The sequence below is a fragment of the Theobroma umbraticum genome, unplaced genomic scaffold (genome assembly GCF_002168275.2).
Source record: "Theobroma umbraticum cultivar Fairchild unplaced genomic scaffold, ASM216827v3 scaffold_51.0, whole genome shotgun sequence".
Taxonomy (NCBI): Eukaryota; Viridiplantae; Streptophyta; class Magnoliopsida; order Malvales; family Malvaceae; genus Theobroma; species Theobroma umbraticum.
The window spans coordinates 6,656,232-6,683,555 of record NW_018397260.1 but is presented as its reverse complement, the minus strand read 5'-3'; the positions used below and the strand labels follow the sequence as shown (position 1 = coordinate 6,683,555).

Genomic DNA, 27,324 nt, shown 5'->3' with positions numbered 1-27,324 from the left:
GATCAGTAGATCAGGATTTTGCTTACAAAGCATGCAGGAGTGGCTTATGACGCTGATGACTTTGTTCGAAGAGTCGAGCCCTGCTTAAAGAGCGTATCAAAAGGGTGCTGAATGGTACAATTGGTGGGATCATAGTCACCAAGGTTCAGTTGACTTCCTTTTATGGCTTCTTCAAAATGCGGCGGAAGCTTTATGATGTAGCAAGGAGATGAATAACTTCAAATTAAAGGACACCATAGCACACTACCACTCAGACGAGACAGATAAAGCAAAAACTGGGCCTCGAAATGATGAATCACAAGTTTATGGTAGAAAAGAGGTTCTGGAAATGACAGTCAATGTGTTGCTATTAAGCAATAGTGGCAGTTACTTGACCCATCCGCAATAGGTGTAGCTGGAACTGGTACTATTAGCAAAGCCACCTAAGCTCTGTCGGATATAACCAACGCCACGCTCATGTGGCAATCTCGACTCCTTGAAAGCAATAAAGTTTAACCATTTGAATGATAACCACACTCACAACTCTATCTCTTGCACATTAGGTGTTAACTCCTTTTTAGTACGACCTTTTTCTTTGGGAACATCAATAGGAGCATAATTACCCTTGGAGATGGAGGACCCAGGATTTGATCCCAGGCTTGCAGAAGAAGCACCCACCCCTTAGAAGAAGAGGGTAAAGCTGGACACGCACCTGGGATGACATCTTGACAAATGCAATGAAAAATAATATTGGATCCTATTTGCATTTAAAAACTATGAAATTAAGAAGCTTCAACAGTATCTATCAGGTCAGATGACAGATAAATTCACCACTTTCAAGAGACATTCTGTAAATTGTACAATTTTTTGCCTGCACGTTTATTTCTGAAACTCAAGGTACATTTTTAACATGAAAAATACTAAGACTCATTAGATGAGGCCGCATCATCTTTGTGCTTGATCATACCAGAATCCACAAGAATGGGAATCTCTGCAGCAAGCCATGGAGCTAGACCCAAACAAAGTGCATGTGCTATACCAAACCTAGGACTGCGCAACAAGATCAGAGAAGAAAGAACTATTGAGCAACAATTCTAGCAGAAACAATATGAATAAGAGCAAAAGGTTTATAACACCAGCTACCCATTAACAAAGATTTGAGCAATCAGATCCTTAAACTTCCATTTCTCATCGTAGGCCTCCTATTAATGGAGGAAAATAAGCATGAAGATAAAACCTACTGAACCAGATAAACTAGACTACAATGGATTAAAATGGCCATCCGACATTAATGTTGCATAGTACTAGCCCACTAAAACCTATCTTTCAACTCTTGCTCTTCATGTCTTCCTCTACCTTCACATTTAACTTCGGTTTCCATTTCTACTACTACTTAGCCCACTCAATTAAGGATGCTTCCTTGGTGTAGTGGTTGGAGAATATTTTTACATCCGAACATTTGACTCATTAGTTGGTGTATGATCCTCCTACTTAAAAAGCAAAATTCGAATCTCCTTTCCCCCAATTACAAAAAATATAAAATAAAAACCCACTCAACCTAGTTTCGCTGCTACCCATTAGACTGCGCCAGCAAAAGCGAACACTGTTAAGTACTTGCCTGTTTGGGACAATCATTAAAGTAACAAGTTTTTGACAAGACAAATGATTTGTTCAACTAAGAAATTGAACATTGGGCAATAGCTCAAGGATGATTGATGCACTTAAAATGAAATTGTTCCAACAAATATTATGAACACTTTCAATCCAATGTCATGTAAACTTCCTCTACTAGATCAGAGGTCACATTTTGCTCATAAGTACATCAACGACCATTTAATTTGAGTCACTTCATTTTAAATTTTGGCTGCCATTTCCTATCAAACCCGACTGCTAGACTAGTAATTGCAAACGAAAAGCACATAAAATACTAAGTTAAATTCTTCTACTTTCTCAATTCCTAATTTCCTCGATAGCAAAACAAATCATGAGAACATAATATTCAACGGATCATATTCAAACCACCAACATTAACAAATGGAATGAAAACCTAAAATTCGGCATACCAATTTTTAGCCCAAAGTGGCTTGAAATGCACGGTCAAACATATCTTCCCTCCTCTGTACATCTGCCCAAAGAAAAAAAAAACAAAAAAAGGTTACAAAACCAAGCAATTAACAATAAATGAAAAAGCGAGATCAAATTTCACCTTCTGAGTCTTGCCGTCGAGTTCGGGCAACTCGATCTCGGGAGCAGTGGCCGGATAAGTAACGGGGATATCAAACTGGAGATCGAACTCGTATTTGAGCAGGTTATGGACGTACCAGCACTTGCCAGTCCAGCGTGTCCCTTCGGGATTGGCTGCGGAGATCCGAAACCAATCGTTGTCGTTGGACTTGTTCATCTGCGTGTAGGCGATCAGAGCCCTGTACTCCTCTTTCAGCCTCTGAGTCCATGCCGCTCCGTCTCTGGGGCCCGCCTTCGTCGTCAATAGCGGGATCTGCGTCAGCGTCGACTTCGTGTTCGGGTCCCAGCCTTCCATTTCGGCTCTCCCCTCTTTTCAGAACCCTGCACTAATCCTAGATTTGATCTTCGATTGAAAAAGTTCTTACTCTCTGTTTCTGTTTGTATGCATTTCCGTTAAACGACTCGTTTTTTTGCTTTTCCGGGGAAAGACGGGATTAGCAATAAGGGTATAGTTGGAAATTCACATAGTATGTGGTCTGGAAGATGAACTAAAATTACATTTTAGTGAAACTTTAAATTGAAAATCCAACAATGACCTATTTAATATTTTAATTTGTTAAGAGGGTTGACAAAGTATTAGTAATTTGAGTTTCTTTCTCTTAAGTTCAATTGAAGCATTCATGTGGTGTTATTGCCTAACGTGCCTGTTGGACCCCTGACTTGCTGGTTTTCGTTGTCAGTTGATACTTTTAAAACTGGAAAACAAGATTGAATGTATAGCTGGGACCTTTGACAATTGAAACGTACGTGTTCCAACTTGGTACGTGACCATGGAGAACTAATGGACTGAAAGGATTTGACCGGAGTTGTAATGCGAGGAAGACGGGTCACCGGTGGTTCGTTATCTGCTAGATTCTAAGCTCTTAACACGTTCTCGATGTGACACCTGAAAGGAAACTGAGATGATAGGTTTGCACTTTTGCTTAGAATAAGTCAATTTTCTCTGAGGTAGAAGCCGATTAATCATTTTACTAGGAACTTGAGACCTTTAACTTAGTTGCAGTGTGAGCGGCAAGAAGGAACTCTGCAGGTTGTTTCAAGCAAGGTTATGGCGGAGATAGTTTTGTGTCCTCTGCTACAGGTTGTCTTTGAAAAGCTAGCCTCTCGGTTCTTGAAAGAGATTGCCGATCGTTGTGGGTTCAAGGATGAAATCAAGAAGCTTCAGCGTGCGGTGCGGACAATCCAGGCTGTGCTTCAGGATGCAGAGGAGCAGCAAGCTACTGATAAAAATTTGAAGTTGTGGTTAAGTGAGCTTAAAGAGGTAGCTTTTGACGCTGATGACTTGCTTGAAGAGTTTGGGCCGGAGGCTATGCTGCAAGAAAACGACAGTAGCTTGACTGAGCGGGTGAGCAATATTGTTCCCTTTTTGAGACCTTTTATGACGTACCTGACAAGTTGCCTGAATTAAAACAGATTAGGGAGGGACTTGATGTATTGTTGGAGGAGAGGTCTAACTTCAAGCCCAAGAAAAGAGATGCCGATGAGAAGATTAAAAATCGACAGAAACGAGAAACTGGTTCTTTTGTGATTGAATCTGAAGTTATCGGGAGGGAAGAAGATAAAGAAAAGATAGTACAAATGTTACTGTTAACTACTGAGAGAAGAGCCAACGAGGTTGTCTCAATTATTCCCGTAGTGGGTTAGCGGGGCCTTTGGCAAAACCACACTTGCTCAGCTAGTCTATAATGATGAAAGGGTGATGAGAAATTTTGAACTGAGGATGTGGGTATGTGTTAATAATGACTTTGATGTGAGAGAGATTGTTAACCTGATTGTAGAATCTGCAACCAGGAGATGATGTGATGATCTCTTGGGGATGGATGTTCGTCAGTCTCAACTACGAGACCTATTATTCAGGAGGAGATATTTGCTTGTATTAGATGACGTATGGAACGACGATGTGGATGACTGGGAAAAGCTTAAAATTTTGCTCAAGCTTGGTGCAGAGGGAAGCAAAGTCATTGTCACAACAAGAAGTGCCAAGGTTTTAACAATCATGGGCACGGTGTCTTCTCACCATTTGAAGGGTCTATCCCATGATGACTGTTGGGCTTTGTTCAAGCAACGCGACTTTGCACATGACCAAGAGGACTATCCAGACCTGTTGCCAATCGGGAAACAAATAGTGAAAAAATGTGGGGGAGTTCGTTTAGCAGCAAAGACACCAAGGAGTTTTAATGCGCTTCAAAAGAGAGCCAGAGGAGTGGTTATCTGTGCAGGAGAATGAGCTTTGGAACGTTTGTGAAGAGGAAACTGGGATATACCAGCCCTAAGGTTGAGTTATAGCCATTTGCCATCACATCTGAAAGGATGCTTTACGTACTGCTCAATCATTCCTAAGAATTATGTTATCAAGAAAGAGAAGTTAATCCATCTTTGGATTGCGGAAGGCTTACTTGAATCATGTGAATACCCCATGAGAGCAACTACAACACGTGAAGAAAGAAAATCTCTCGAGAACGTTGGGAGCAATTATTTTAATGACTTAATGTGGACTCTTTTCTTTGAAGAGGTGAAGAAAAACAGTGATGGTGATGTAATAGAGTGCCAAATGCATGATCTTGTTCACGATCTTGCAAAATCTGTTGTTGGAGAAGAGTTTTTTATATGTGAACGTGATTGTCTGCCAAAAAATCTGTCTAGGGTTCGATACTCGTCTGTGGTTTGCCATTCTGAATCATGTACTATTCCAGAAGCCTTGTATGAAGTGAAGAAGTTACGAACTCTTATTTTTTTGTTTCCCAAAGGTGGCTCTGGTGAAGTCCCAGACAATTTGTTCTCACATTTTAGAAACCTGCGAGTCCTAGATCTGGGTTATAGTGGCATCAAAAGACTGCAAAGCACGGTTTCTTGCTTGAAGCATTTCAGGTACCTCGGCCTATCAAATACCTTTATCGCAACTTTACCAGAAACCGTAAGTAGCCTCTACAACTTGCAAGTGCTAAACCTTTCAGGTTGCGCTGATTTAACTCGCCTGCCAAGGGACTTAGCGAGAATGTGCATGCTGAGACATCTGATTATAAATAATTGTGAAAGGTTACCTTGCTTGCCAGATGACATTGGTGCACTCTTTCTACTTCAGACATTGCCAATCTTTATCGTGTCAAACGAGAGTGATGACTTGAGGCAGTTGAAGAGGCTGCGGCTCAGGGGCGAGCTGACAATCAGAAACATGGAGAATGTGAAAGAAGAAGTTAATGCAGTAATCTTGAAAATGAAATTCCTTCATTCACTGGAGTTGTCATGGGGAGATGATCATGATGGGCTGAACTTAAATGTTAGAAATGATTTTGCATGGGGATTGGGTGAGAAGGTGCTTGACTGCCTGCACCCACCCGAAAATCTCAAACGTTTGTCAATAAAAGGGTACCCCGGAATCCATTTTCCACCATGGATGAGTACTCTTGCACTTCCTAATTTAACTAAAACAGTGTTGATCAACTGCAAAAGATGTGAGCATCTCCCTGCTTTTGGTAGACTTCCAGTGCTAGAGATTATCCACATGCATGGAATGGAAGCTGTGAAGAGTATTGGCAGTGAGTTCTATGGAGAATACACAAACAGATCGTTTGCATCATTAAAGGAGCTATCCCTCATAGACTTCCCTAATTTGGAATTCTGGTGGAGCATGAGTGTGGAGGAAGAATTCCCCTCACTCGTTAAATTAATCGTCAGTAAATGTCCAAGGTTGATGAATATGCCACAACCTTCTTCTCTTAGGCATTTGGAGTTGCAGAACGGCCATGAAACGATACTGAGGTCAGCAGTAAATGTAACCTCACTTTCTGTCCTCATTATTAGTGTTTTCACTGGACAGTTGATTCTATTGGATAACTTGCTTCAGAACAATGTTCATCTCATGTCTCTAACTATCAGCTCCTGTCCCAAGCTTCACTGCATCCCTCCTAGTTTGGAGAACCTTGTCTCTCTAAATTCATTGACAATTCTTTGACGTGAGGAGCTCTTATCTTTGCCACAACAACTGCAAAATCTTACCTGTTTGCAGTCTCTAGAGATCAGTGAGTGTCACGGCCATTCCACTTTAGCCCAGAGTATAGATAAATTAATTTCCCTCAAATATTTGTCTATTGAGAACTGCAGCAACCTTAGATCGTTACCAATTGGACTGCAACATCTTGGTTCTCTTGAACACTTAATGATTATTTACTGTCCACGTCTGGTGTCTTTGCCAACTGATTGGCATAACCTTTCCATGCTAAGGAGTCTCTGCATTTTAAGCTGTCCAGAGCTATCACCTCTGCCTGAAAGCATTAAACATGTCACTACACTGCAAAATCTAGAAATCCATGGTTGTCCTGGTTTAAATGTGTTGCCAGAGTGGGTTGCAAATCTTTCGCTTCTTAGATCTTTGGCGATATCAGATTGTCCTAATATGACATCACTTCCAGAAGGCCTTGAGTGCCTGAGCACCCTCCAGCGTCTTTCTATTCAAGAATGTCCAAGGCTTGGACAACATTGCAAGAAAAATATAGGTAAGGACTGGCCAAAAATAGCTCATATTGCACATGTTTACATCGAATCACCAGAGCTCATAAAAGAGAATGTTGCTAGCAGCTCGTTGCGATAAAGTAGAATACAAAACATCTGGTCATGCTCTTGGTAAGTCGACTTCATTCTCCATAGAATAATCCTGAGTTCTGTTATCTCTGATTTGTTATACATATAGTTCTGATATAATACCCTTTTGGTTCTGCTAAGTTATTTCTTTGCCGTTGAGTCAAATTGGTGCTAGCCCTTCTTTTTCTGCATACTGGTAGGCGTTACTTACATAAATATATTGGAAATGCGCTGAGGCTTCATCCGGATAGAAATAAATCAGGTACGTATCGTTTGATGTTTTGTAGCATCCATTAGTGACATTGTTAACTTGGAATTTTGATGCTGTATTTTATTGTATCAAATTATTTGGGCATAAATCTTCATAAAAAGCTAACATGATAAAGAAACTTGGCCTAGAAAAACAAGAAAGAAAGCTTTGTATGTCAAAATATGGGTCTTTACCACCAAATTAATTTGGGGGGCGGTGGGAGGGGAAGGAAATGGAAAAGAAATTTCTAAACAACAGGAATATTCACAAGCTCATTTCTTGTATTATTAGGCTTGAACCACTTTTGACAATTGGGCTTGAACCAATTGTTATATTGACATTCATTTTTCCTTTTAAAAAGCGAACTGTCCCTTGACCAAAAACTCAAGGTTCTTGAGAATATAGGATCCCTTTGCCAGGGAACCATTGATAGCCTTTTATGCGCTTTTGGGGGCTATCAACCCAATGAAACACGCGTTAATTACATATGCCAGAATTTGGCAGTAAGTTATACTCAAAATTTCAAAAAGGAAAAGAAATAATGTAAAGGGAACTATGGTACAATCTTCCAAGCAGCTGGAGGGAGCGGACAGTGAATCCTCTTGAATGGTGACCCCTCGCTAGAAATTGCTATTTTATGAGCAACGAGTTAGTTCTCATACCAGATTGAGCAATGGTCATACGCTGAGTCCAATCTTTTCATTCCTCCCTTGGTGAATCAAATCCTTGCATCAAGACTGACACGGTGATCAGATCCGCGTAACAGCTTGAAGTGCAGCTGGTCCATTCTAAAAATCTGAACAGCTTTGAATTATCACGTCAGAGTTGCTCCCTGAACTGAGGAAGTGTCCGAAGGATGCAAGGTTGACATATGCGGTTGCTGCATTCGTGATTCATTTACAAGACCAAGAACCGCAAGTGTTGATCTGCCAAGAAGTATAAGCAATTAGAAATCAATACAGAGCCAGCATGCAAATGCAAATGTTAAACTATATGAACTATATCTATGTTTAAAAATCCAATAAATGCCACCAATTTGTTGAGGAATATGACCCAGCAAGAGTTTTCCCAATAGTGTAGGTGAAAGCATCTTATGAACCAACGATTTGTTCTTTGTTTCTTCGGCCGATGACCCAACATTTGTTCACAGTGCCTTGTTAACAGTAATTGCACTAGGTGATTCAAGCAGGGTGCACCAGAGATTGGAGACCTGAAATGTTTTACAAGGGGTCTGATTCTCCTGTGCTTAAAGCTTCAAGGCTGCAGCTGAAATGAGTTGGTCTATGCAGAACTGATTTGATTGAAACCAGTCTTATTTTGATGTGATGGATCTTTTGTATGTAGGTTGATTTGATGTACAGGACCATTCTTGTTGGAAGGGATTTTTTGGATGGGGTTGGTTGAGATGCTTTGTGTTGTGTACAGTTGCAAAGTCTGGATTTTAAGTTGACATGGGTTGTTAGCAACCTAAAATCCGGAGCTGACTTGTTTTCTTACAGGGAATTGTTCATTCGTTGTTAATGAATGAATTTCTTAATTTTAAAAAAAAAAAAACAGTAATTGCACTAGCGAACCAGATAACCATCCTGAATGAGCTATGAAATACTTGTTGAACCAAAAAGAAGTAAAAGTGTTGAAACCAGCATTTTCTTTCCTTTTCTTTTCCAGTTTCTGCCACAGGGTAGGTTCCCAATTATTAGAATCTAGAGAACTGTACCTAGGCAGTGAGCCTTTTGTAGTTGGTTGGCTTGCATAAGCAGCTAGGGAACTTCTGAGGCTACCATATTTGTTCAGTGCACTTTCAAGTTGAGGAGGTGGCAACTGCAATCACCAAACAGGAAAAGAAAGGTGTTAACCTAGACATAATGACCAACGAGCTGCAGGGTCTCCATATGCACTTGGGTAAAGGGCAGTTTTTATGTAGTAGAACCAGCGGTACCTGTAACAATACAGGAAAAGAATGTGGTTGTGTCTGAGCCACACACTTCAAGAACCCAACCCACAACTTTGGCATTCTCCACACCTACACTCAATAACAGCCAGAAAATCATTTGCCCCCGTGCCATGCCAAATATTAAACTAAGGTTAACCAGTGAGGTTGTGCAGTTCTTGTTTCCAAAGCTCACAAAGGGAAATGATATGTTAAGTCACTGACCTGTTTGTTCACAAGTTTGGATAGGATTTCCATGACAAAATCAACCTGGATACAGCACATAATAGGGCTCAGACAATTATTGAGTCAATTTTTGTGTTCTTCTGGATGTCCTTCATGCCATAGCCAATGCCATATCAAGGCATGCATTAACAATGACTTTTGGCATACAAAAAATTTTTCTATTCAACAAACCCTTAAATATAAGAAAAAGTAATGAAAAGCAATGCAGCAAAATCAACACAAATATCTTGATCATGCAGTGGCACTTGGTTTTGGAGTTGTGAGTCTCAATGAGGCTCAGCCAGAAATTTGTCTTAAATGATTTAATAAACAGATGGCAACATCAATATGGTTTAAGATGAAGATCAAGAATGTCATAATTTGCAAAAACATCCATAAAACCAAATTGAAACAGCCACAAAAGATTTTACCAGGCAGTGGACATGATTTGGAACTGAGACGTGAAAGAAGTGAATAAAGAATAAGACCTACCAGGGTAGGAAAAGCATCAATTGCCTGAATAACTGTTCGCATGAAAAGTAGGGGAAGAGGGATCTGATCAACCTGAATTTAATTAAGAAAAGAAAAAACATTACAACAATTATAAAAGTAATCATGGGATAACCCCAGATAACAGAGGACATATACATTACCATCTGATTCAAGGCCTTTGCTAAAACCTGCTGTGTAAAAACCGTGCGCTGCTCAAAACAAGCTGAGCAAGCATCCATTATCTGGAAAATTTTTAACCATATAGAAATATCAACTAGGGTAACAGTGTAGAAGAAAATACAAACTTCTATGCATCCTCAAAATGAACAATACTTTGCAGAGTGGTTGTGGGTCAGTTTTACTCCATCCTATTTGGTTAAGTATTAAGTAAATCTGTTTGTGCACGGGCATGAAGTGTCTTTAATTGGTAAAACCATCAGACCCGGTTATATAAACAACATACCTTTTTGAGTGGAAGGCCATCTTTTTCAGGAATGATGTCATGGATGGCAACCAACACTTCGGCAGGGGTCAAGGCAGGACCTGTATGAGCTGAGCCCTGGAAGAACCAAGAATCAAAGAAAACCTTGAATTACAGTGTCTTTCTACATATCAACATTATAACTCAGCAAAGACTTAAAAAGTAACCAGAAATTAAGACTGTTGCTACTTTTACTTAGATCTTTGCTTCCCATAGAAAAAGAAATTAATTAATAAAGTCCAGATGCAGATGCAACAAATATTGTCGAACATTTTAAACTTAAAAATTAACTTTTATGGATAAGTTCTCTTTTGTGCACATTTACCATGTTTTGGTATGTGTCCTTGTTTACTCATTCTCAACCAAATATAATGTGATTTGCTTTATAGCTAAATCTGAGAAAGAAACAGGCAAATACAAAAAGCCCTGTAGCAACAGTGACAACAACAAGGGGCCTAAGATTTCAAAGAAAGTTAAGTATCCAAAGGGGAAAAAGATAAAACCAGCATTAAAGTGGCTCAGAAAGGTCCAGCTTCATAAAATAAAAATGTACAACTATTGTTATTTCTGGATGATGTTTATCAACCCAAATAAAATATTGAGATCCGCTAAACATATCTCAGCAAAAGAAGAACTTAAATTCAAGAGCATTTCGTAAGCCAAAATAACTATCTTCAAGATTTGTTGATTCTAAAAAAGTCTTGTTTTTTCCTTCAGAATGATAAAACACAGTAATGTGAAGTCACTTGTAAGATTACACAAATATACAGACACGACGTGTCCTGACAATTCATGTCTAAAAGTGGAAAATAACTAGTAAGGGAAAAAGTTATCATACTTGATGAAAAAAAAGAAATTACAAAAATCGCAGAAAATAGAGCATTCACATGTACCTGTAATATGTGAGCAAGTGCAAGCTGGAACTTTTCCAATGGAAGGTCAACAAGCCGTGGAAAAATAGGCAACACCTGAAAACAAATAATGCTTATAGCCAACTTGAATAATGCCACTTTTGCAAGAAAAATTTAAGTTATTTTGCCAAGATTATTCAAGGAGCCATTTCATGGAAGTGAAATGTGAACTCAGATCAACACCACTGATAGTTCATTTTTTCTTTATTTTTGAAATGCAATGAACATACACAGTCCTGCTAAGTGAGTCAACATAGAAAGAAAAAGAGGAAAATTCAGAACAAACCTCATTCTTGGACAGTGAAGATAACATTGGAATAAGGATGGTAGCGTCCTGCAAATAAACAGTCATATACAAGGGTTCATATGGCACAAATATAATCATAGGAAAGACTGTAAGAGGCAGAAATATAGGAGCTCTGAATATTGGGAAAGAAACCTTTAGCTTAGTTTCATATAAATGCTTAACAGTAGCTATTAAATCACGAGAAGGAGTTGTCTCTTGAGTCAATATTTGCAGCACCTTGCCAGAAGACAGAACCACTATCAGTGTAATTCAAGTATAAACAGATTTTCAAAACAGAAATGAAGATAGAGCCTACCAGTGTCAAAAGATTTTCACTTCCTCGTGGTGGGTCAGATATTATTCGGAGCAACTGAGAATAAGACTGACCTAAGGCTCTTATTACAATAGGGATATGGCGATGAAAAGCCTGAATCAGCCATAAATCAAGATTACAAATGAAGGTACCACTGACAGTTACATTTATGATTAAATAAAGTTACAACATTGATGGAAATGAAAGTTCAATTATTCGATCACAACTAAGTTTCTCGGTCAAGAGAAAGAATCCTATTTCCTTGAAAGTTAAATGTGAAGCAAGTGGCCAACCTAGACAGCCAATGTGGCAGAACCTCTCAAGTTTTTTCTATAGCTACACATATGAATAGGCAAGCATTTATGGTTCCCATAGAAAGGCAGTCACTGATTCTTACAATTTTTCAGAGTTACATATTGAAAGAAAAGAGAATTCCATATTGCACCCTACAACTTCATTCTGATGGGCTTGTGTTCAACAAGGAGGTAAAACTGGCATCAAACAAAGGCCATAAACATAAGGATTGAACTTCATGATAGCATGACCTAAGCTAAACTCAGTCTTCATTCACAACCAAAAAGCGAACCTAATTAAAACACTTATTAGACAACAGAAAGACCAAGATTCAAGGTTTACTTTAGATGAAATCAAACCACCAATTGGCTTTAGAACTTGATCTTACCTGCAAGCATTACAGTTTTTTATTCATATCACACATGCTTGAGGACCTAATTTGAACTTTTAAATCAAACTAACTGCTGCCAGCTCAGAAAAAACTTGATCTTATGAAGTGCCTGACAAGAGTGACTTAATGAGCTAGGTAAATTATTAAAACCAGCTCACATTACAACCTATGTGATTTCCAGGAAACAAAGGCAGTTACTCTGACTATCACAGGAACGGATGCCAAGTTACAAAGCGCGCACTATTTTCAGTGAAGCTACAGCAACTCCAATTTGCAGGAAAACAGATTACATTGACAAGCAGCCCAATTTAATCTAGTCCCAATAATTAAATGATGAATAATATAGCAACAGACAATACATACCTGCTTTACAATTTTTGGAGCTCGCCCGTAAATATCAAAGGAGAGTTGAAGAAGACTAGGCTTCTGAAAGAAAAAAAAATCCATTAAAAATGTACAAATACACACAAAGACACATAAAAAGAGGGAAAGAAGCAGTCAGCAGAAGCAAACCTTTTTACATAAAGCAAAAAACAGAGAAATGAGTCTTTGAGCTTCAGGAAATGACACTACTGAAGCACTATTACTTGTTGATTCTGTACCCATGGAGTCAATTCCAGAAGCACTGGACTCTAAGAGATTGGAGCCACTAATAGATGTGTCCCCGCTGCCAACCTTAGAAGAATTTTTTGCACAAAAAACTAAGGGAAGTCAGAAATTGAAACAAATTTAAGACTTGTCAAAGTCTATATATTCATGAACCGGGACATGAAGAAATGTAGGTTGTGGAGCTCCTTTTCCTAGATGACAAATGGTGACATATGCCAAAACAAAATGGCCCAGGTCCTCAGGGCAAGGCATGCAAGAGAACTTACAAAGTAGAACTTGACAGCAAAAGCACAATAAATTTCATACAGGTTTTAAGCATGAGTGATATATAGACCTTGAAAATAAGCAACAAACAATTGCTAGTTATGCACCAAACACCAACAGAAGTACTAAAATATCAATCCAACTTTATCTCACAAATACTCCATAGGACTAATGGCGGTGAAATCTACATTAGCCACCAGCTAAATCTTTAAGTTTGGCACAATTAGAAAAGCAAACAAAGAAGGGGTTTTGAGAATACATATCTAACCCTTTCGCCTCTTTCATCAATAGACACAGGCTGCAACAACTCTGCACCTGCAGCACGCTGATCCACAGCAGACAGCAACATATTTGTTGCAAATTGCTCAATTTCCCCAGATATGTAGCTCAGCTGATAAAGTTTGTTTGCTACCTGTGCAATATAAACTTTAAAAACTGAGAAAGGACTTGTCTTTGCAACCAGAAGCCAAAATCTTGAAAGGCTTGATAGCAGAGACACAGGATGTTGTAAAGGTGCACGTTCTCTTACCAGCCGGATAGCTTTGCCTCGAATGTCATCTTGAGAATGGACAGCACACTGCCATCAAGGAACAAGTACAAATATGAGCAACAGAAAGACAAAATAAATCATGCTCAAAAATATAGCTGGAGTGGGCTATGTGCATTTATGATGCTTCACCACTGAATGTGGATTGTTATTTTTTGGAATATTCAAATGTGCATTAACAACAGAGGGAACAATTGTTCACCATCCGGAACGTTACAAACTGATCTTGTCCTGTTGCACTTCCTCTCAAGCACAACATACCACTGAATATGGAATATTATAGCCTAGTAAATCTGAATGATATTTGTAATGCAAGTGTGGACCCTCCCACAGGTAAACATTAGCAATAAAAAGGGAGAAATTTAAGACAGGCATTCAACAATGTAGATTAAAGCATCCAACCAATGACCAATTTGTTACTACAAGATTGTTGTGGCCAAGTTACCTTCAATGCTATACCTAAGCAGGCTTGCCTATTATTTGGACGTCCCAAAATTAAACTCCACACCGCGCCAAGGCCCTGCGTCACACGCTCAGCATCACGAAGCTCTTTTCCAGCAACATCAAACACATCAGAATAGCAGAGATCATCTAGTAGTCTCAAGGTCGAATCAGGCAGAAATGGAACTTCACCAAGAAGTCTGCTAAATGACTTATCTGAGGCTGGAAAAGTGTCCAGCAAAGATTCAGCCTGCAGAAAAGCAAATTAGATAAATCCAATTCTAAGAAAAAATGATTACAAGGTTGCTTCACTTAGACAAGGGCTTACCACTGCTAAGAGGAATTTATCATAAAGAACAGCAGAATATGAAGAGTTATCAACTGAATTTGAGACTGTGAGAGAATATAGATGGTAGAGAACTTGCAATACAATCTCGTGACCCTGAACAACATAACAGATTAACATGACGTTACAAAAAGTTCCAAAGGGAGGAATCAAAATATGCAAAAAACAGAAATGCAGTACAATTTCAGGATTGATTGAACAGGCAAGTTCATTTGACCAAGACAAACATCCTAGAACCACTCTATTTGAATATCAAAACAACAATCTGTAAAATTCGGAACTAAATGTGCATAACATCCACTATAGTAGGCACTGAATCTATTAAGCAAAAATCTTGAATAAACAATAAAATTGGTTTCACATTTTCCTTCTAGACCAACAAATAAACAAGAAATAAAAGAAAGTAGATGTGATGAAGAACTGAGATACAACCATAAGTTATCGCACAAGACTGCACATAGACAATGAACAGTCAACAAGAAACAGCCATAAGACCGGAATAGCTTATTAGTATGTTAACTTTGTAAAATTAATCCAAAGCAATCTATATGACCAAACAAACTACAGGTCTCAGACAGCAAAGTGTCATAACAAATGGATCACATAAAATGTAAATCATGTAAAAATGTGCGTGTGTGTGTGTGTGTGCCAGCGTGCGTGTTTGTGCGTGTGTGAGTGTGTTTGTGTGTGTGTGTGTGAGAGAGAGAGAGAGAGAGATTTCATGCTATTATACCACCCACTAGAAAACTTCAAAGTGGTAGTAAGAAACAAAAGTAAGAGAAAGGCAAAAATCAAAAGCAGAAAAGAAGTGCCAAATTAAAACTTGAATACCTTTTGGTGTTGGTAATCTGCAACAATTTGCTTTCCCAACATAACAACGATGTCACCATCAGCATCAATCTGAAAGGAAACATGACCATATTTGATTTTGAATAGATCATTTGACACAGGCACTTAATAATACATATCATTATGATATTAGTCTAAGCATCTGAAAGTTATGAAATCATCTAACGTGATTCTTGGTGTTATTCATTATTATGCAATTTAGTAAGTTTTCAAGAGCACAAGTTGTACAAGGTAGGGCATTTTGGCAAAGTCAGGTCTGGGGTATGGCAAAATCAATTTGGGAAGGGGGGAAAAAAGAAGGATTTCAGCACATCCAGAAAGGAAGAGGAAATTACTTAAAAATATTCCAGAAAGGAAACCAAGACTCTCAGTTTGGGACAAAGGTGTGCATTTTTTGAAGGCATCTGATCCATGAAACTAAATCATTTTAGGTTTAGGTTACTGAGAGGACCTGTCTGTCTTTTCCCATTATAACTAGACCATATCAAACCTCTGTTATCCACAACTAAGAATCCCTCATTTTCTTGAATCTATGCACATGAATACCGCATAGGTAGTTTGTTCCAAAAATAAATAAATAAATAATACTTAGGTAGATTTAGCCCAAATCTGCCCTATGTTAATAGTGGTCAATACACGGTGATGAGCATATTTGCAAAGCACTAGAATTGCAGTTCATTAAACAAGAATAGAAAAGCTTATATTATAAAAGCTGCCATCAGCCTATTGTTCCTTGAAGCAGACAGCTGTTCCCACAGAACCTCTGGCACCCTATCTATTTAATATTTGAATCTCTCTTGCTCTATGCAAGGTGGTTGTCTTTCTTCTCAAGTAACTTTAGATGCTAAGCCGTGAAGGGGTGAAGGGAGAGGTTACAGCACATAAGTTGAGTGGGTAATGCTCAGAACAAACTTTATGCCTTCATTTAGAAATCCAGATCTATTATGATAATCTGCCACCCATACATTATGCAGTATGTAAGGTATATACTGTTCCAAAATTAAAAACAGTACAATAGTAAGCCTGGCAAGAGAGAAAGAGAGAGCAGCAAACATTCTAAGAAGAGAGACAAATAAAAAAATATAGCCTGTCACCTGACCAACCAGTCGAGCAAGTAACGCATTGCGTGTCTGACTACAATCTGACCAGTGAAGACGCAGGTATGATTCAGCAATCTGTTGGACTGCTGATTTTCTCACAGTTCTTTTCTGCTCTTCAGTTAGCTCCACATATAGTGGTAGGACAGGTAAATCACGACCAGTCTCATCAAAAGAAGATGAGTTTACAGAAGCCTGAAAATTCTGATCAGACTCTGGAAAAGATGATGCATCAGTTTCATATTTTGCTTCAGCATCTGCCTTCATTTCAGCTGAATCTCCATCAACTGTATGAAGAGGAGAAGGTGCATGCGTGGAAGAAGTCTGGACGTCTAGAACTGGAACAATGTCTTCCACACCACCCAGGACATTCCCTTCGGGACCTGGTTGCTCAACACCAGAAACCGATGGACCTTCAATGATCTTGTCATCACTTTGGACGTTAGACATGGAATGCACAGGAGGATTTTCAACAACTGGCACCGAAAAAGGCTTACTAGAAATAGAACCATCAAACTCAGCCAGTGCAGCACCAGTGTCCTCCAGAACAGGTGGAGATGGCACTCCAACACATACAGCAGCCCGTCGTGGATCTAGGCGACGAGGATCCTGTAAAAGTTAGTGTTAACTTCCATTTGACTAAATAAAATGATAAACATACTAAACCTAGAAAAGGGCAAACTAATTTCAAAGCAACAAATGATGACAGACAAAAGTGGTTACCCTTCTTGGGTCACGTTTGGAATCTGCAGCAAAATTACTGACAACTGATGTATCAGATAATAATGAACTGGTTGTAGCAGCTGAGGTGAAAGGCAATTGTGATGTCGGAAGTGGAGGATGCAAAGAATTTGTTGGAGCAGGAGGTGGCAAGACTTGAGCCGGACTATTTACATAACCAGCTTGTTGATTTATTGGCAATGTCCCAACCCTTGTTAAAGGTGGAGGATTCTTAGGCAAGTGCTTCATATTTGTGATGACAATATCAGCCAGCAGATCGGGATGAATTTTTGAAATAAGAATTTCAAGAGATTCGGCACCTCTTTCTCCTTCAGCAAGTAAGGCACCAATCATTGCAATCATTTGCTCAACAGGAGTCAAATGACCATCTGAAAGAGGAAAATTAGGAGGCAGTCCATTAACAGAAGCCAAATCCTGCCCAGAATCATTTATTTGCATAGGTGACATTGAGTGGGAATTGAGACCATAGCGAGTGCGCTTGGAGACCATCTCAAGATTATTGCTTAGTTCTTCATTATCCTGAGGCATAGACCTCTTCTTTGACACATCCCCTAAAATAGCTGCTTGGCTTGATGATTGATCATCCTGACAAAAGAAATTCTATTTATCATGGGAAACAGGAAAAAGCTACCAAATACTAACTCTTATCACTGAATGAAACTTATTACTCTTATGTACAAAACAGTTTTTATGGAAAAGATCATTACCCTGCCTGACCGAGTTTCCCGTGAAGCACGCTCACTACTTTTTATCATTTTCTCAACCTGTCTGATGACTTGATCAGCAGCATCCCCAGCATTCATTGCTCGTAGAGCTCTAAGCAATGTGTCTCTCGACTAAGAATCAAATAATACCCAACTTGTCAATTGAACAGCATCTAAAGTGAATAATTACTGGCCATACAGGCCGAAGTTTCATTTTTACATGCAACAAGTCACAAATTGTCAAAAAACCTTTATAGTACATATTTCCATTGACCTTTTGGCCTTGAAGTAGAAAACACTGACATTAGGCTGCCATATTCTTACTGATTCATATAATGTAAATAACAAATTAGCTACTACAAGAAGCATCATTTGGTCTTGTAACTGGTATCTGAATTGAAAAAAATTCTAAAAAAGTACCTCCATAATGGTAGGATTAGTACACCTCAGGAATCCCAAAAATGCAGTTCTCAAGGAATACTGGAGACTGGCATTATGGCATCCCCTAGCCATCTCAAAGTTTGGATTGAAATCAAGCAGTGCAGGAAGAACAGTACCATAGTGGAGGGGTCTCTTCCTTGCTATGGCGGCAAGACTGTCAAACAAAAAAGGCAATTATTTATAGAAAAATAATAACAAAAGTAGATCTAGCAGTGGAAAAAGAATTCAAATTCCTCACAACCAAACAAATATGAAAACATAATAGGTAAGATCTATAGTTATTTCTAGACAAAAAATAAAAGACAGTTAATTGTTGAGACATCTTGTTAGTTGTTGCAATCAATAACAAGTCCAGATAAAGGTTAGCTTTTGATACCAATCTCAAGGATCAGATTAGTACGATAGAAAAAATTTGCTAAAGACGAAGAACATTTCTGACTCACTCCTCCTAGGAGCCCACTTCAGAAGAACCACAATTAGCTAATAACAACCATCACTTCCATTTTCTTTATCATTGATAAAGCTTTTAAAAAACAGTACATCAGATGTACCCAAGCTTAAAGGAAACCACAAAAGCAATTGCAAACTGTAAGCACATTGCAACTCCAAAACAAACTAACTAAGAAATAGGGCTAAAATACGTACACATCTTCACAAAAAAGAAGAAAAAGAAACCCTTAGTTATTGACATAAATATCTGTTTTCATCACTAGCTTTCACCCAAGAAACAGATAACCTTTCCCAGAAATCAACTATTCATTTGAATGCTCCCTGTCTCTAGCAGTTTATAATTTGCTCTGCCAAACCTCTGTAGCAAAGACAAGCTTTCTACTGATTACCAGAAACTTTCCATTAAAGCTTTCTATAGAACAAGCTAGTTCCCCACATTCATCCACATTACATCTGTAGCGCAAATATTTCTCTACAATCTTATTTGAAATGTCATCAATGAACCAACATTTAGGAACAAGTTTTTTAACTATTCTGCAGGATATCCAGGAACAGTAGACCAGAAATAAAGCAAAGAAAACAACTGACAGCAAATACTTGACTGCCATGTGGTTACCAACAGAGCACACTTAACAATAATATAATACTTAATTCAACAATCATCAGATGTTATTACTGTAAACGAATTTCTTTTTCCAACTATTTTGCATTTGAAGTAACATAGAACAATTCAATAATCGAACTTGAACATATCTCACGACCCATGGATACATCTGTATCTCTTAAAAGTTAAGCTAATCAATTCAAAATTCTAGGTCTCTTAAAGCTATTGCAGCACCCAAGACATGTTCATGTGCAGATTCCAAAACAAATGCCATGCATTGTAATGAAAAACCAATCCCCACCACTATCACCGGCAAAGAACATGCAGAAACCCAACACCATTGCCCTTCCAACATCTCTTAACAGTCAATTGCTATTGTTGCAGCCCCCATCATCCATTTGGTCACCACAACTCTAAGTCCTTCCACAAAAGAAACCCTTCTAATAATAAATTCCAAGAGCAATGGATTTTGTTTTAGCCATTTTAGTTTTTTCTCTGCATATATTTTTAGTCTCTCAACCAGAGATGTCAACCAATAAATCAATTTGAACCAATAATTCAACAATTCGACCAACCAGAGACTTCATCCATACAGCTTAACGGATGAAGTCTGCATCACAAATGCACAAATGGAACATCATATACACAATAGGGATGGAATGAAAGAGAGAGAGCCCTTCTTCCTTATGCTTAACTCCTTCATATTTGTTAACAAACGGACAGATAATGTCCATCTGAGGAGAGCACAACAGCATATGACCCAAGATAAACGAAGAGCAAAGAAAGGGAGGGTTCCATATGCCTTATAGGAATTAAAACCAACATGATCAAAAAATGCTCTGAGCATGTATTTCAAGCAGTTCAAAAGTGAGAGAAACAAAGATTGACTCCTTAAACAATTCAAAGCTCACTGGAAGTAAAACTATTTACTTCATGATACTCACCTATTACTAAATGATTGACTCCTAATACTATGCTATTAGATTAGTTCACCATATTAAAAAAGGCTTGCATTTCCAGAGCACGGTTATATTTTCACAAAGAGGTCAAGTCACATCGAGAACATCTTGATCAATCTTTTGACACATATAAGCAATCACTTTGTTACCAAAAAGTTAAAATTACTTCCCAAAAAATCCTTGGTGGAATGCCATTTAAAACATCAGTGACTCAAGCTACTTCAGACCTTGAACACTTTGGCTTCATGTTTATTTTAAGTACATAGAGTTTACACTGCAGTCAATACAAAGAGACATTACATAGAGTTTACACTTTAGTCAATACAAAGAGACATTACATAGAGTTTACACTTTAGTCAATACAAAGAGAAATAAACTAAAATAAAAGTCAACCAAATGAGTTCAGGTCAGCATTTAAACTTAACAGATGACCAGAATTACAATCTAGCAAAAAAATTGGGGAGAGAAAAAAAAAGAAAAGTAAACAGTCTAATAGCATCACTGGGAGCAAAAAAATCCATTTTTTCCATGGCATATCAGCCTCCAACTTCACTGACAACTAGAGGAATTTAACCTGCAATGCAACTAAGCAGGTATATAGTCATGCATCACACTATCAGCAGACATGCAGCCAACCCTTGCAGATACTGCCTCAAAGGAGTCACATTAAAAAAGTATCATTAAGCAATCAGAATATGTTATGTTTTACATTTTGATTTCTGAGATAGAAGGTGCCTCAATGGATGCAATCACTGAAGCCCTGAAGAATAACATTAACTTATTAACAACCATGCCCATAGTGCCATGAGGCATGTCTACCAACAAAACCTGTTTCAAATATCAAATCAATACACAGAAGAATGCAGCACACACAAAAACCAACCAACAGATAGCATCACACGAACAAGAAATCTTTTGCAGACCTTTTTTCAAATTCATGCCTAAGTATATCACAAAGCCTAAGGACGTACCACACAGTGAAGCAACATCACAATATTGTCAATAAATTACAGTCCAAATTTGACAGAGTTTAAGGATTTTTTTCTTTTTGGCATAAAATATTTTCTAACATTTGAAGAATTTCGTAAATAAATCATGGTATTTGCTAGTTACAAACAGTACTATTTACTCTAATGAAGGCTTTAAAAGTGGACACAATTTCTTTGACCATTTCAAAGCTTGTTTATTGTTGATCATTCTAGAAAGTTAAGTCCTCCAGATATTCAATATATAGCAAAATATCTCCCATCTTTCCCAGCTGCTACGTATCCCATGACATAAACAATTAGGATCTCAATTTCATTGAAGATGCTATCCTTTTAGAAAACAGCAAATGTAATTCTTGCATATCCACCAACCATGTATGCAAACCTGCTCAACATACAAAAGATCGTGCAACCGGCAAACTTAGCTGCGCTTGGTTCTCACAATACAAACATTTACATGCCAAACAAATAAACTCTATATTAGTAGCAATGAACCAATGGACAAGAAGGAAGCACGCACCATCTCATCAAACAACAACTCTTAAAAATTTTCTAAACAAGTTTCAAGCAACCAGATTGAGGATTATCTTTCAAATTCTTGAATCTCTTCTAGTGGTAAGTTGTGAATGAACATAATACATTTTTCACCTATATGATAAAGGTTGGAGATTAAAGAGATCTAAAGAATGAAATTTAGTTGCTAAGATCAAAGCTCAGAGGAAACTGGTAGTTTGATGATAACAGAACAAAAATGATTATATGCACTTTCCCTTTTGAAAAAAAAAAATCTGCACAATGTGACCCTTTAAAATATGTACATTTGAAAGGGAGAGACGAAAAATTCTATATTATTTGTTAACATTTGTTTGAATGCTTAAAAATACTACTCCATGGATAAAAACTTTGGATTGCATGCCCTAAGCAAAACCCTTATATGTAATCTAAATGCTTGCCTTCGTGCAGATAGAAAATGGTTGAGACATCACAAGAAGAGTCACTGGTTATTCTACAAAATTTTCTTGGAAAGCAACAAAGTTTTGCATCCAACCACTTCTGTGCCTATGCTGTACAATGTATTTCAAGGAACCAGGTCAAAGAGGCCAATCAATATCTACCAAGAGAAGTAGTTACAAGAAAAAGGAAATTAAGCCAATATCCAAACAGCTGAAGAGCTTGCAGAGAATGTAGTCTTAAGGATTACTGTTGACCATAAAACCAACAAACTTAGCTCCATGAATGCAGCATCATGACAACAAAATATAACAAAAATTGGAAACCTCAAAATGAAAACATGGCAGATTTAGTGGGATAATCCCCAGTTAAAACGAATTTTGATTATTAAACTATTTAATGTGCATCAACTGTTGGCAAATAACCAATACATTTTAAAGTAGCTTGCACATTTTCAGCTGCACAAATATACAGCAGAAACCTAAATAATAATATGATCTCCCTAAAAGTTTACTGCGTTGCCTGATCACCAAGTTTCTCAGCACAAGTTGACCATTATATCCACCGCTTAACCATTCCTATCATTGGCCAATGGTGCTCCATAGTACACATAAATGTGAACACTGTCTAGCCAGTAACTCCCAATATCTGAACCAGCAATGCAGCAGTATCCAAGGCCATTAACTCCTCAAAGAGAGCTGGACAGCATGCTGCAATGATATCACAAACAAGCAGTTGAACTTGCACTAAAACCTGTTTCCAAGCTTCAGCAATCCCTCCAAAACTTTTAAAGATGATAAAACAGAGGGCAAATGCCAAATGCAGTGCAGTCCCCATATGTATAAAATTTAATACCTTCATTGATCAGATATGGATAGTAAATGCAATCAATAGTTTGCATATGGAAAAGTAGCATTACATGACACTGTCAACTTCTAGCTTGAAAGTAAGTGCTCTTCAGATATGGCAGGGTATAATATCATCTTGGAATCTAAAGAGACAAGAAAAAGAAAGCACAATGAAGCTGCAAATAAAGCTCCCAGCTCTAACTTTAAGGGGAATAAGCAAAGGGCAACCTGTAAAGCACTCTTGATCAACTAAGTTTCGATGAAAATGCTGATTAACTCCAAAATGAACAAAACAGTTTTTCTTTCTCCAAGTCCAATCAAACCATTATATGTCCTAGACTATGAAGCTGAATAAACAAAAAAGTTAGCAATATGATGTACAGCTTTATGACCCCATCAAAAATTTCAATTTTATTCCCACCCCTGCTTTTTGTCATCCTTAAAGGTTTTTTTTTTTTTTTTTTGGGGGGTGGGGGGCGCCGGGAGGGGGAGGAAAGCGGGTGGGGGAATGATCTTATTAATGGTGTAACACCTGGACAAATAGGTAGCATAAGGTTTGAACTGTCTAATAAGATCCTTAAGGAAAGTCCGCAGCAAAATTCATCGTTTAAATTATGATCTTATGCTTATCCTACATTAAACATTGAGGTAAAATAATAGATGATCAAGCAATTAAACTCCAAGTTTCCAGATTTTATCAAAAACTAGGCAGTGAGAAGGATTAACAATAATAATGCAACATGAAAGCCAAAAAATAAAAAAAAAATACCATAAATTTAGAAGAAGAAGGCTCCAACCTCTAAAACAAATAAAGACAATTGACTAATGGTGACAGAAAACTCACCAATTGACAACAGTAATTGTCACAGACCCAGGGAGACTACTGGCTGATTGTAACATGTCCAGTAAAATGAAAAGAGTCCTCTGTGCATCTGATGTTAGCGCAACTGGATCCAAAACAGGATGACCACCACTTAGCCATGATACATTAAAAGTCCATCTACTTCCTCTGGTAGCTAGAGAAACATTAAAAGAAATAAGTTTCTAGAGAAACCAGCCACTAAAATATATCAACATGGAAGTCCTGTGAATGATATAAAAAATGGAAATCCTATGAATGAACCAAAAAGTCAAACATGGCTTTATGGGCTTGAACCAAATCATGTCCTAGAGAACTTTGGAGCACTTAACAATCGGATTGCAAATACCTTCAACAACTTTTTCAGAATCAATGTTGTCAGATGTAAAGAGTAAAACATAGGTCTCCAAAAATTTCAGCGCCAGCAACTTTGTCCGAACTGGAACAGGCTACAAATTCAAATCAAAGAAACATATTGCACATGATTAGCAAGTGGAAAATATCAACTTATTTCAGCTATAACATTAAATAATGCTCTATCCACAGAACTGAATAAATTTCCAGAAGTGTAACAAAAATGAAGGAAAAGAAAAGAAAATGGAAGTGGAAACAACACCTATGTGTTAAGCACACGAGCATACAAAAACAATTATAAAAATACCACCAACAAAGTAAAGGAAGGGAGAAAATGAATAAGAAAAGACAGCAAAACATGTTTTCGCTTGTCAGAAGGGACCAAAATTGACTAGTCATCCTGGTTTGTAGAACCTTCAAATAATAAGACATTGACAAATAGCAATCTTTCCACCTTTTATCCCCATCCCAAAGCACAATCTCCTACACTAGCCTTCAGAACCTATTGCTCACATTAAGGTACCAAGTTATGAACATTATGCATCCTCACTGACAGTTAGATGCATAAAGAATGCTTTTGGATATGTACCTCAGCTCAAAAAGCTTTTCTCCTAGATCCATCAGCACCTCAAATTAAAACATCTAATTATTTATCTCTCTCACCTAATGAGTGTTAAGAGTGAAATACCCAAAAATTTACAGTTTGTCACTTTGATCACGTCTCATAGAGCAAAAATAACTTTCTAACGTACAGTTTCTCTATAGTGTGAACATTGAGATAAATGAAACCTAATATGCAATCCGGTAACTGTATCTAACTGTTAACCTTAAGAAGCTGCTCACTCAAAAGCTACTCCTTTTCGCAAGTCCACCCACCCACCCACTTTCCCCAAGGGAAAGGAAGAAGGAAAGAAAAAGAACAGACTTATCCAATATTAAATGAATGAAGGCCGTCAGAACAAGGTGTTGTTTGATAATTCGTTGACAATGTTCAATCAGCTGAAATTTTTAATTTTCAAATTTAAGATTTAAATTGTGTTTGGTCACTCATTTTGGACACTAATTAGTAGAAAATTTTGAATGAAAACTGCTAAACGTTTTTAAGTGGTTAAAACCTACTTAATGCATTCTCTCTAATAATATTTAAAAACGCTTTATCATTTCATTATGTTACCCAAATGGTTTAATTAAATCTTATTTTATGCCATTGTTTAACTCTTGTTAGATGTGAAATCTGTATTAAAACATATATCTCTGTTTTTGAAGAAACTCAATCAAAATCTATTTAGTATATAAATTTTCAATAGCAAACCAAAACGTTTTCATAATATTAATTCAGTACTAAAGCTTCAGCATCTAATTGTTCAATTTATCAAAAATTGGTCAAAATGTGACAATGAAACTAAACCATTGAAAATTAGCCCACATTTGTTTGGAATTTGGAAGCTGAAGTGGATATGTCATACCTCCGATGCAATGAAAGACACCCCTTCCTTGAACCTAACCATCCACATCCATAGTTCTTCAAGCCATGGCTCAACTTTACCATGCTGCTGAAACCATAATTTCCAGGAAAAATTGAACAATGCTATGAGTAGGTAAGAAAACTAGATATTTAGACTGATATATCAAATAAGAAAATACGACAAGCATGACCAAGAGATCCTTCCATTATTTTTTTGGATTATCCACATTAATAATGAAAAGAAACCATTGCTAAGCAATTAGCGTATTATCATGCACTCAAAATGATAACAAAACAGCAATCCAAAACCAACAGCAATCTTTCATAGTTGAAAACATATATGTTCAAAATCTAAATGCATTACATTCAAACTGTACACGGAGACATAAAATATTATCAGCAAAGAAAAAAAAACTCAATAATAAATATCTGACTAAGTTTGGACTACATGTTAACTTATAAAGGTAGAGAGAAACCTGCAATGTCATTTCTTCCAAAAACTTGCAGAAGAAATTTGTGCCACTAAAAATAGATTGCCTTACAACATCAGAGTCACTATCCCTCAAAAACGTTACTAATACAGGTACTAGTATAGAAGAATGCTCAATCGCTCTTGGTGCAATATCTTCAATTATCCTGCCAACCATTGACAAAAGAATAGAATAAAATTCCAGCTATAGCATTAGAAACCTAGCAACAGAAAATGAGATGACAAAGCGAAGGGAGCCTTGCTAAGCAATAAGATCAGCAATTATATATTTAACTAGGAAATTAAACATAAGATATTTCCAATTTCACACATTCGCAACACATGAAATCAAACCACAAAAAACGCAGCTCATTCATCAGCGTAATCTCAAAACTGATAGACGAAGGAGTTAAGCATGCAGCTGCACGATTTAAGAAAAAGAAAACAAAATTGTAAAGATATAATATAAAAGAAAGAGCAGAATTAGGGTTTTAAACTCACTCGAGAAGAAATTTCCTAACGAGGCACTCAGGAGAACCCTGGAGGTCGGCGAGGTACGGGAAGAGATCGGCAGCGGAGGAAGAATCGAGAGAGGAAAGAATATCCTTAGCCTGTTTAAGAGACGAAAGCTTCACCGCCAAATCGGTGTGGTTGTTCGCGGCGGTGAGGAGAGAGAGGGCTTGGTCTCTAGAATCTACAATGGCCATGGCTTCCGCCTCGGCTTCAGCTTCGGCTTCAGCTTCCCTCTGTAGAATTTTGATCGATTTTGGGTGGAATTGTTAGAAGGGGGAAATCGTTAGGGTTTTGAGCGGTGAAGGGGTTTGGAGCGGAGGGAGCATATGAACAATTTTGGGAGGTCAGAGAGAGAGAAGGAAAATTAGAAATTTTGAATTTTTTTTTTTTTTTATTTTCTGGCGTCGTGAGAGAGAGAGGTTGAAATCTCGTTATAAGGAGATAGGGTCGAAG

General features: G+C 37.7%; 2 protein-coding genes and 1 pseudogene across 7 annotated transcripts; 1 reads left to right on the top strand and 2 right to left on the bottom strand.

Annotated features, from left to right (window-relative positions):
* Nucleotides 1-717: 717 nt before the first annotated feature.
* LOC110416102 (ubiquitin-fold modifier-conjugating enzyme) lies at nucleotides 718-2,655 on the bottom strand. The gene is made up of 3 exons (XM_021427941.2): nucleotides 2,186-2,655; nucleotides 2,043-2,104; nucleotides 718-1,029 (listed from the first exon to the last, which is right to left on the bottom strand). The coding sequence occupies exons 1-3, from the start codon at nucleotides 2,516-2,518 to the stop codon at nucleotides 900-902; spliced, it is 525 nt and encodes a 174-aa protein (XP_021283616.1). The 5' UTR covers nucleotides 2,519-2,655; the 3' UTR covers nucleotides 718-899.
* Nucleotides 2,656-2,853: 198 nt separating this feature from the next.
* On the top strand, nucleotides 2,854-7,262 carry LOC110416101 (disease resistance protein RGA2-like; annotated as a pseudogene). Its single transcript, XR_016351216.1, has 2 exons — nucleotides 2,854-3,132; nucleotides 3,227-7,262. The product of XR_016351216.1 is annotated as a disease resistance protein RGA2-like (transcript).
* Nucleotides 7,263-7,335: 73 nt separating this feature from the next.
* On the bottom strand, nucleotides 7,336-27,296 carry LOC110416100 (symplekin). 5 transcript variants are annotated; one of them, XM_021427939.2, is made up of 28 exons: nucleotides 26,860-27,296; nucleotides 26,366-26,525; nucleotides 25,891-25,977; nucleotides 24,420-24,519; nucleotides 24,056-24,227; nucleotides 18,393-18,567; nucleotides 17,976-18,104; nucleotides 17,733-17,853; nucleotides 17,251-17,636; nucleotides 16,525-17,136; nucleotides 15,413-15,481; nucleotides 14,564-14,677; nucleotides 14,240-14,485; nucleotides 13,777-13,824; nucleotides 13,507-13,659; nucleotides 12,888-13,049; nucleotides 12,738-12,800; nucleotides 11,693-11,803; nucleotides 11,530-11,613; nucleotides 11,377-11,424; nucleotides 11,073-11,147; nucleotides 10,162-10,257; nucleotides 9,860-9,940; nucleotides 9,699-9,770; nucleotides 9,207-9,251; nucleotides 8,991-9,074; nucleotides 8,769-8,872; nucleotides 7,336-7,977 (listed from the first exon to the last, which is right to left on the bottom strand). In XM_021427939.2, the coding sequence occupies exons 1-28, from the start codon at nucleotides 27,063-27,065 to the stop codon at nucleotides 7,866-7,868; spliced, it is 3,915 nt and encodes a 1,304-aa protein (XP_021283614.1). In that variant the 5' UTR covers nucleotides 27,066-27,296; the 3' UTR covers nucleotides 7,336-7,865. The 5 variants fall into 5 exon arrangements, with proteins under 5 accessions (XP_021283614.1, XP_021283611.1, XP_021283613.1 ...); XM_021427936.2 differs by having other exon boundaries at nucleotides 17,251-17,853; XM_021427938.2 differs by having other exon boundaries at nucleotides 13,516-13,659; nucleotides 17,251-17,853.
* Between the last annotated feature and the right edge of the window lie 28 nt (nucleotides 27,297-27,324).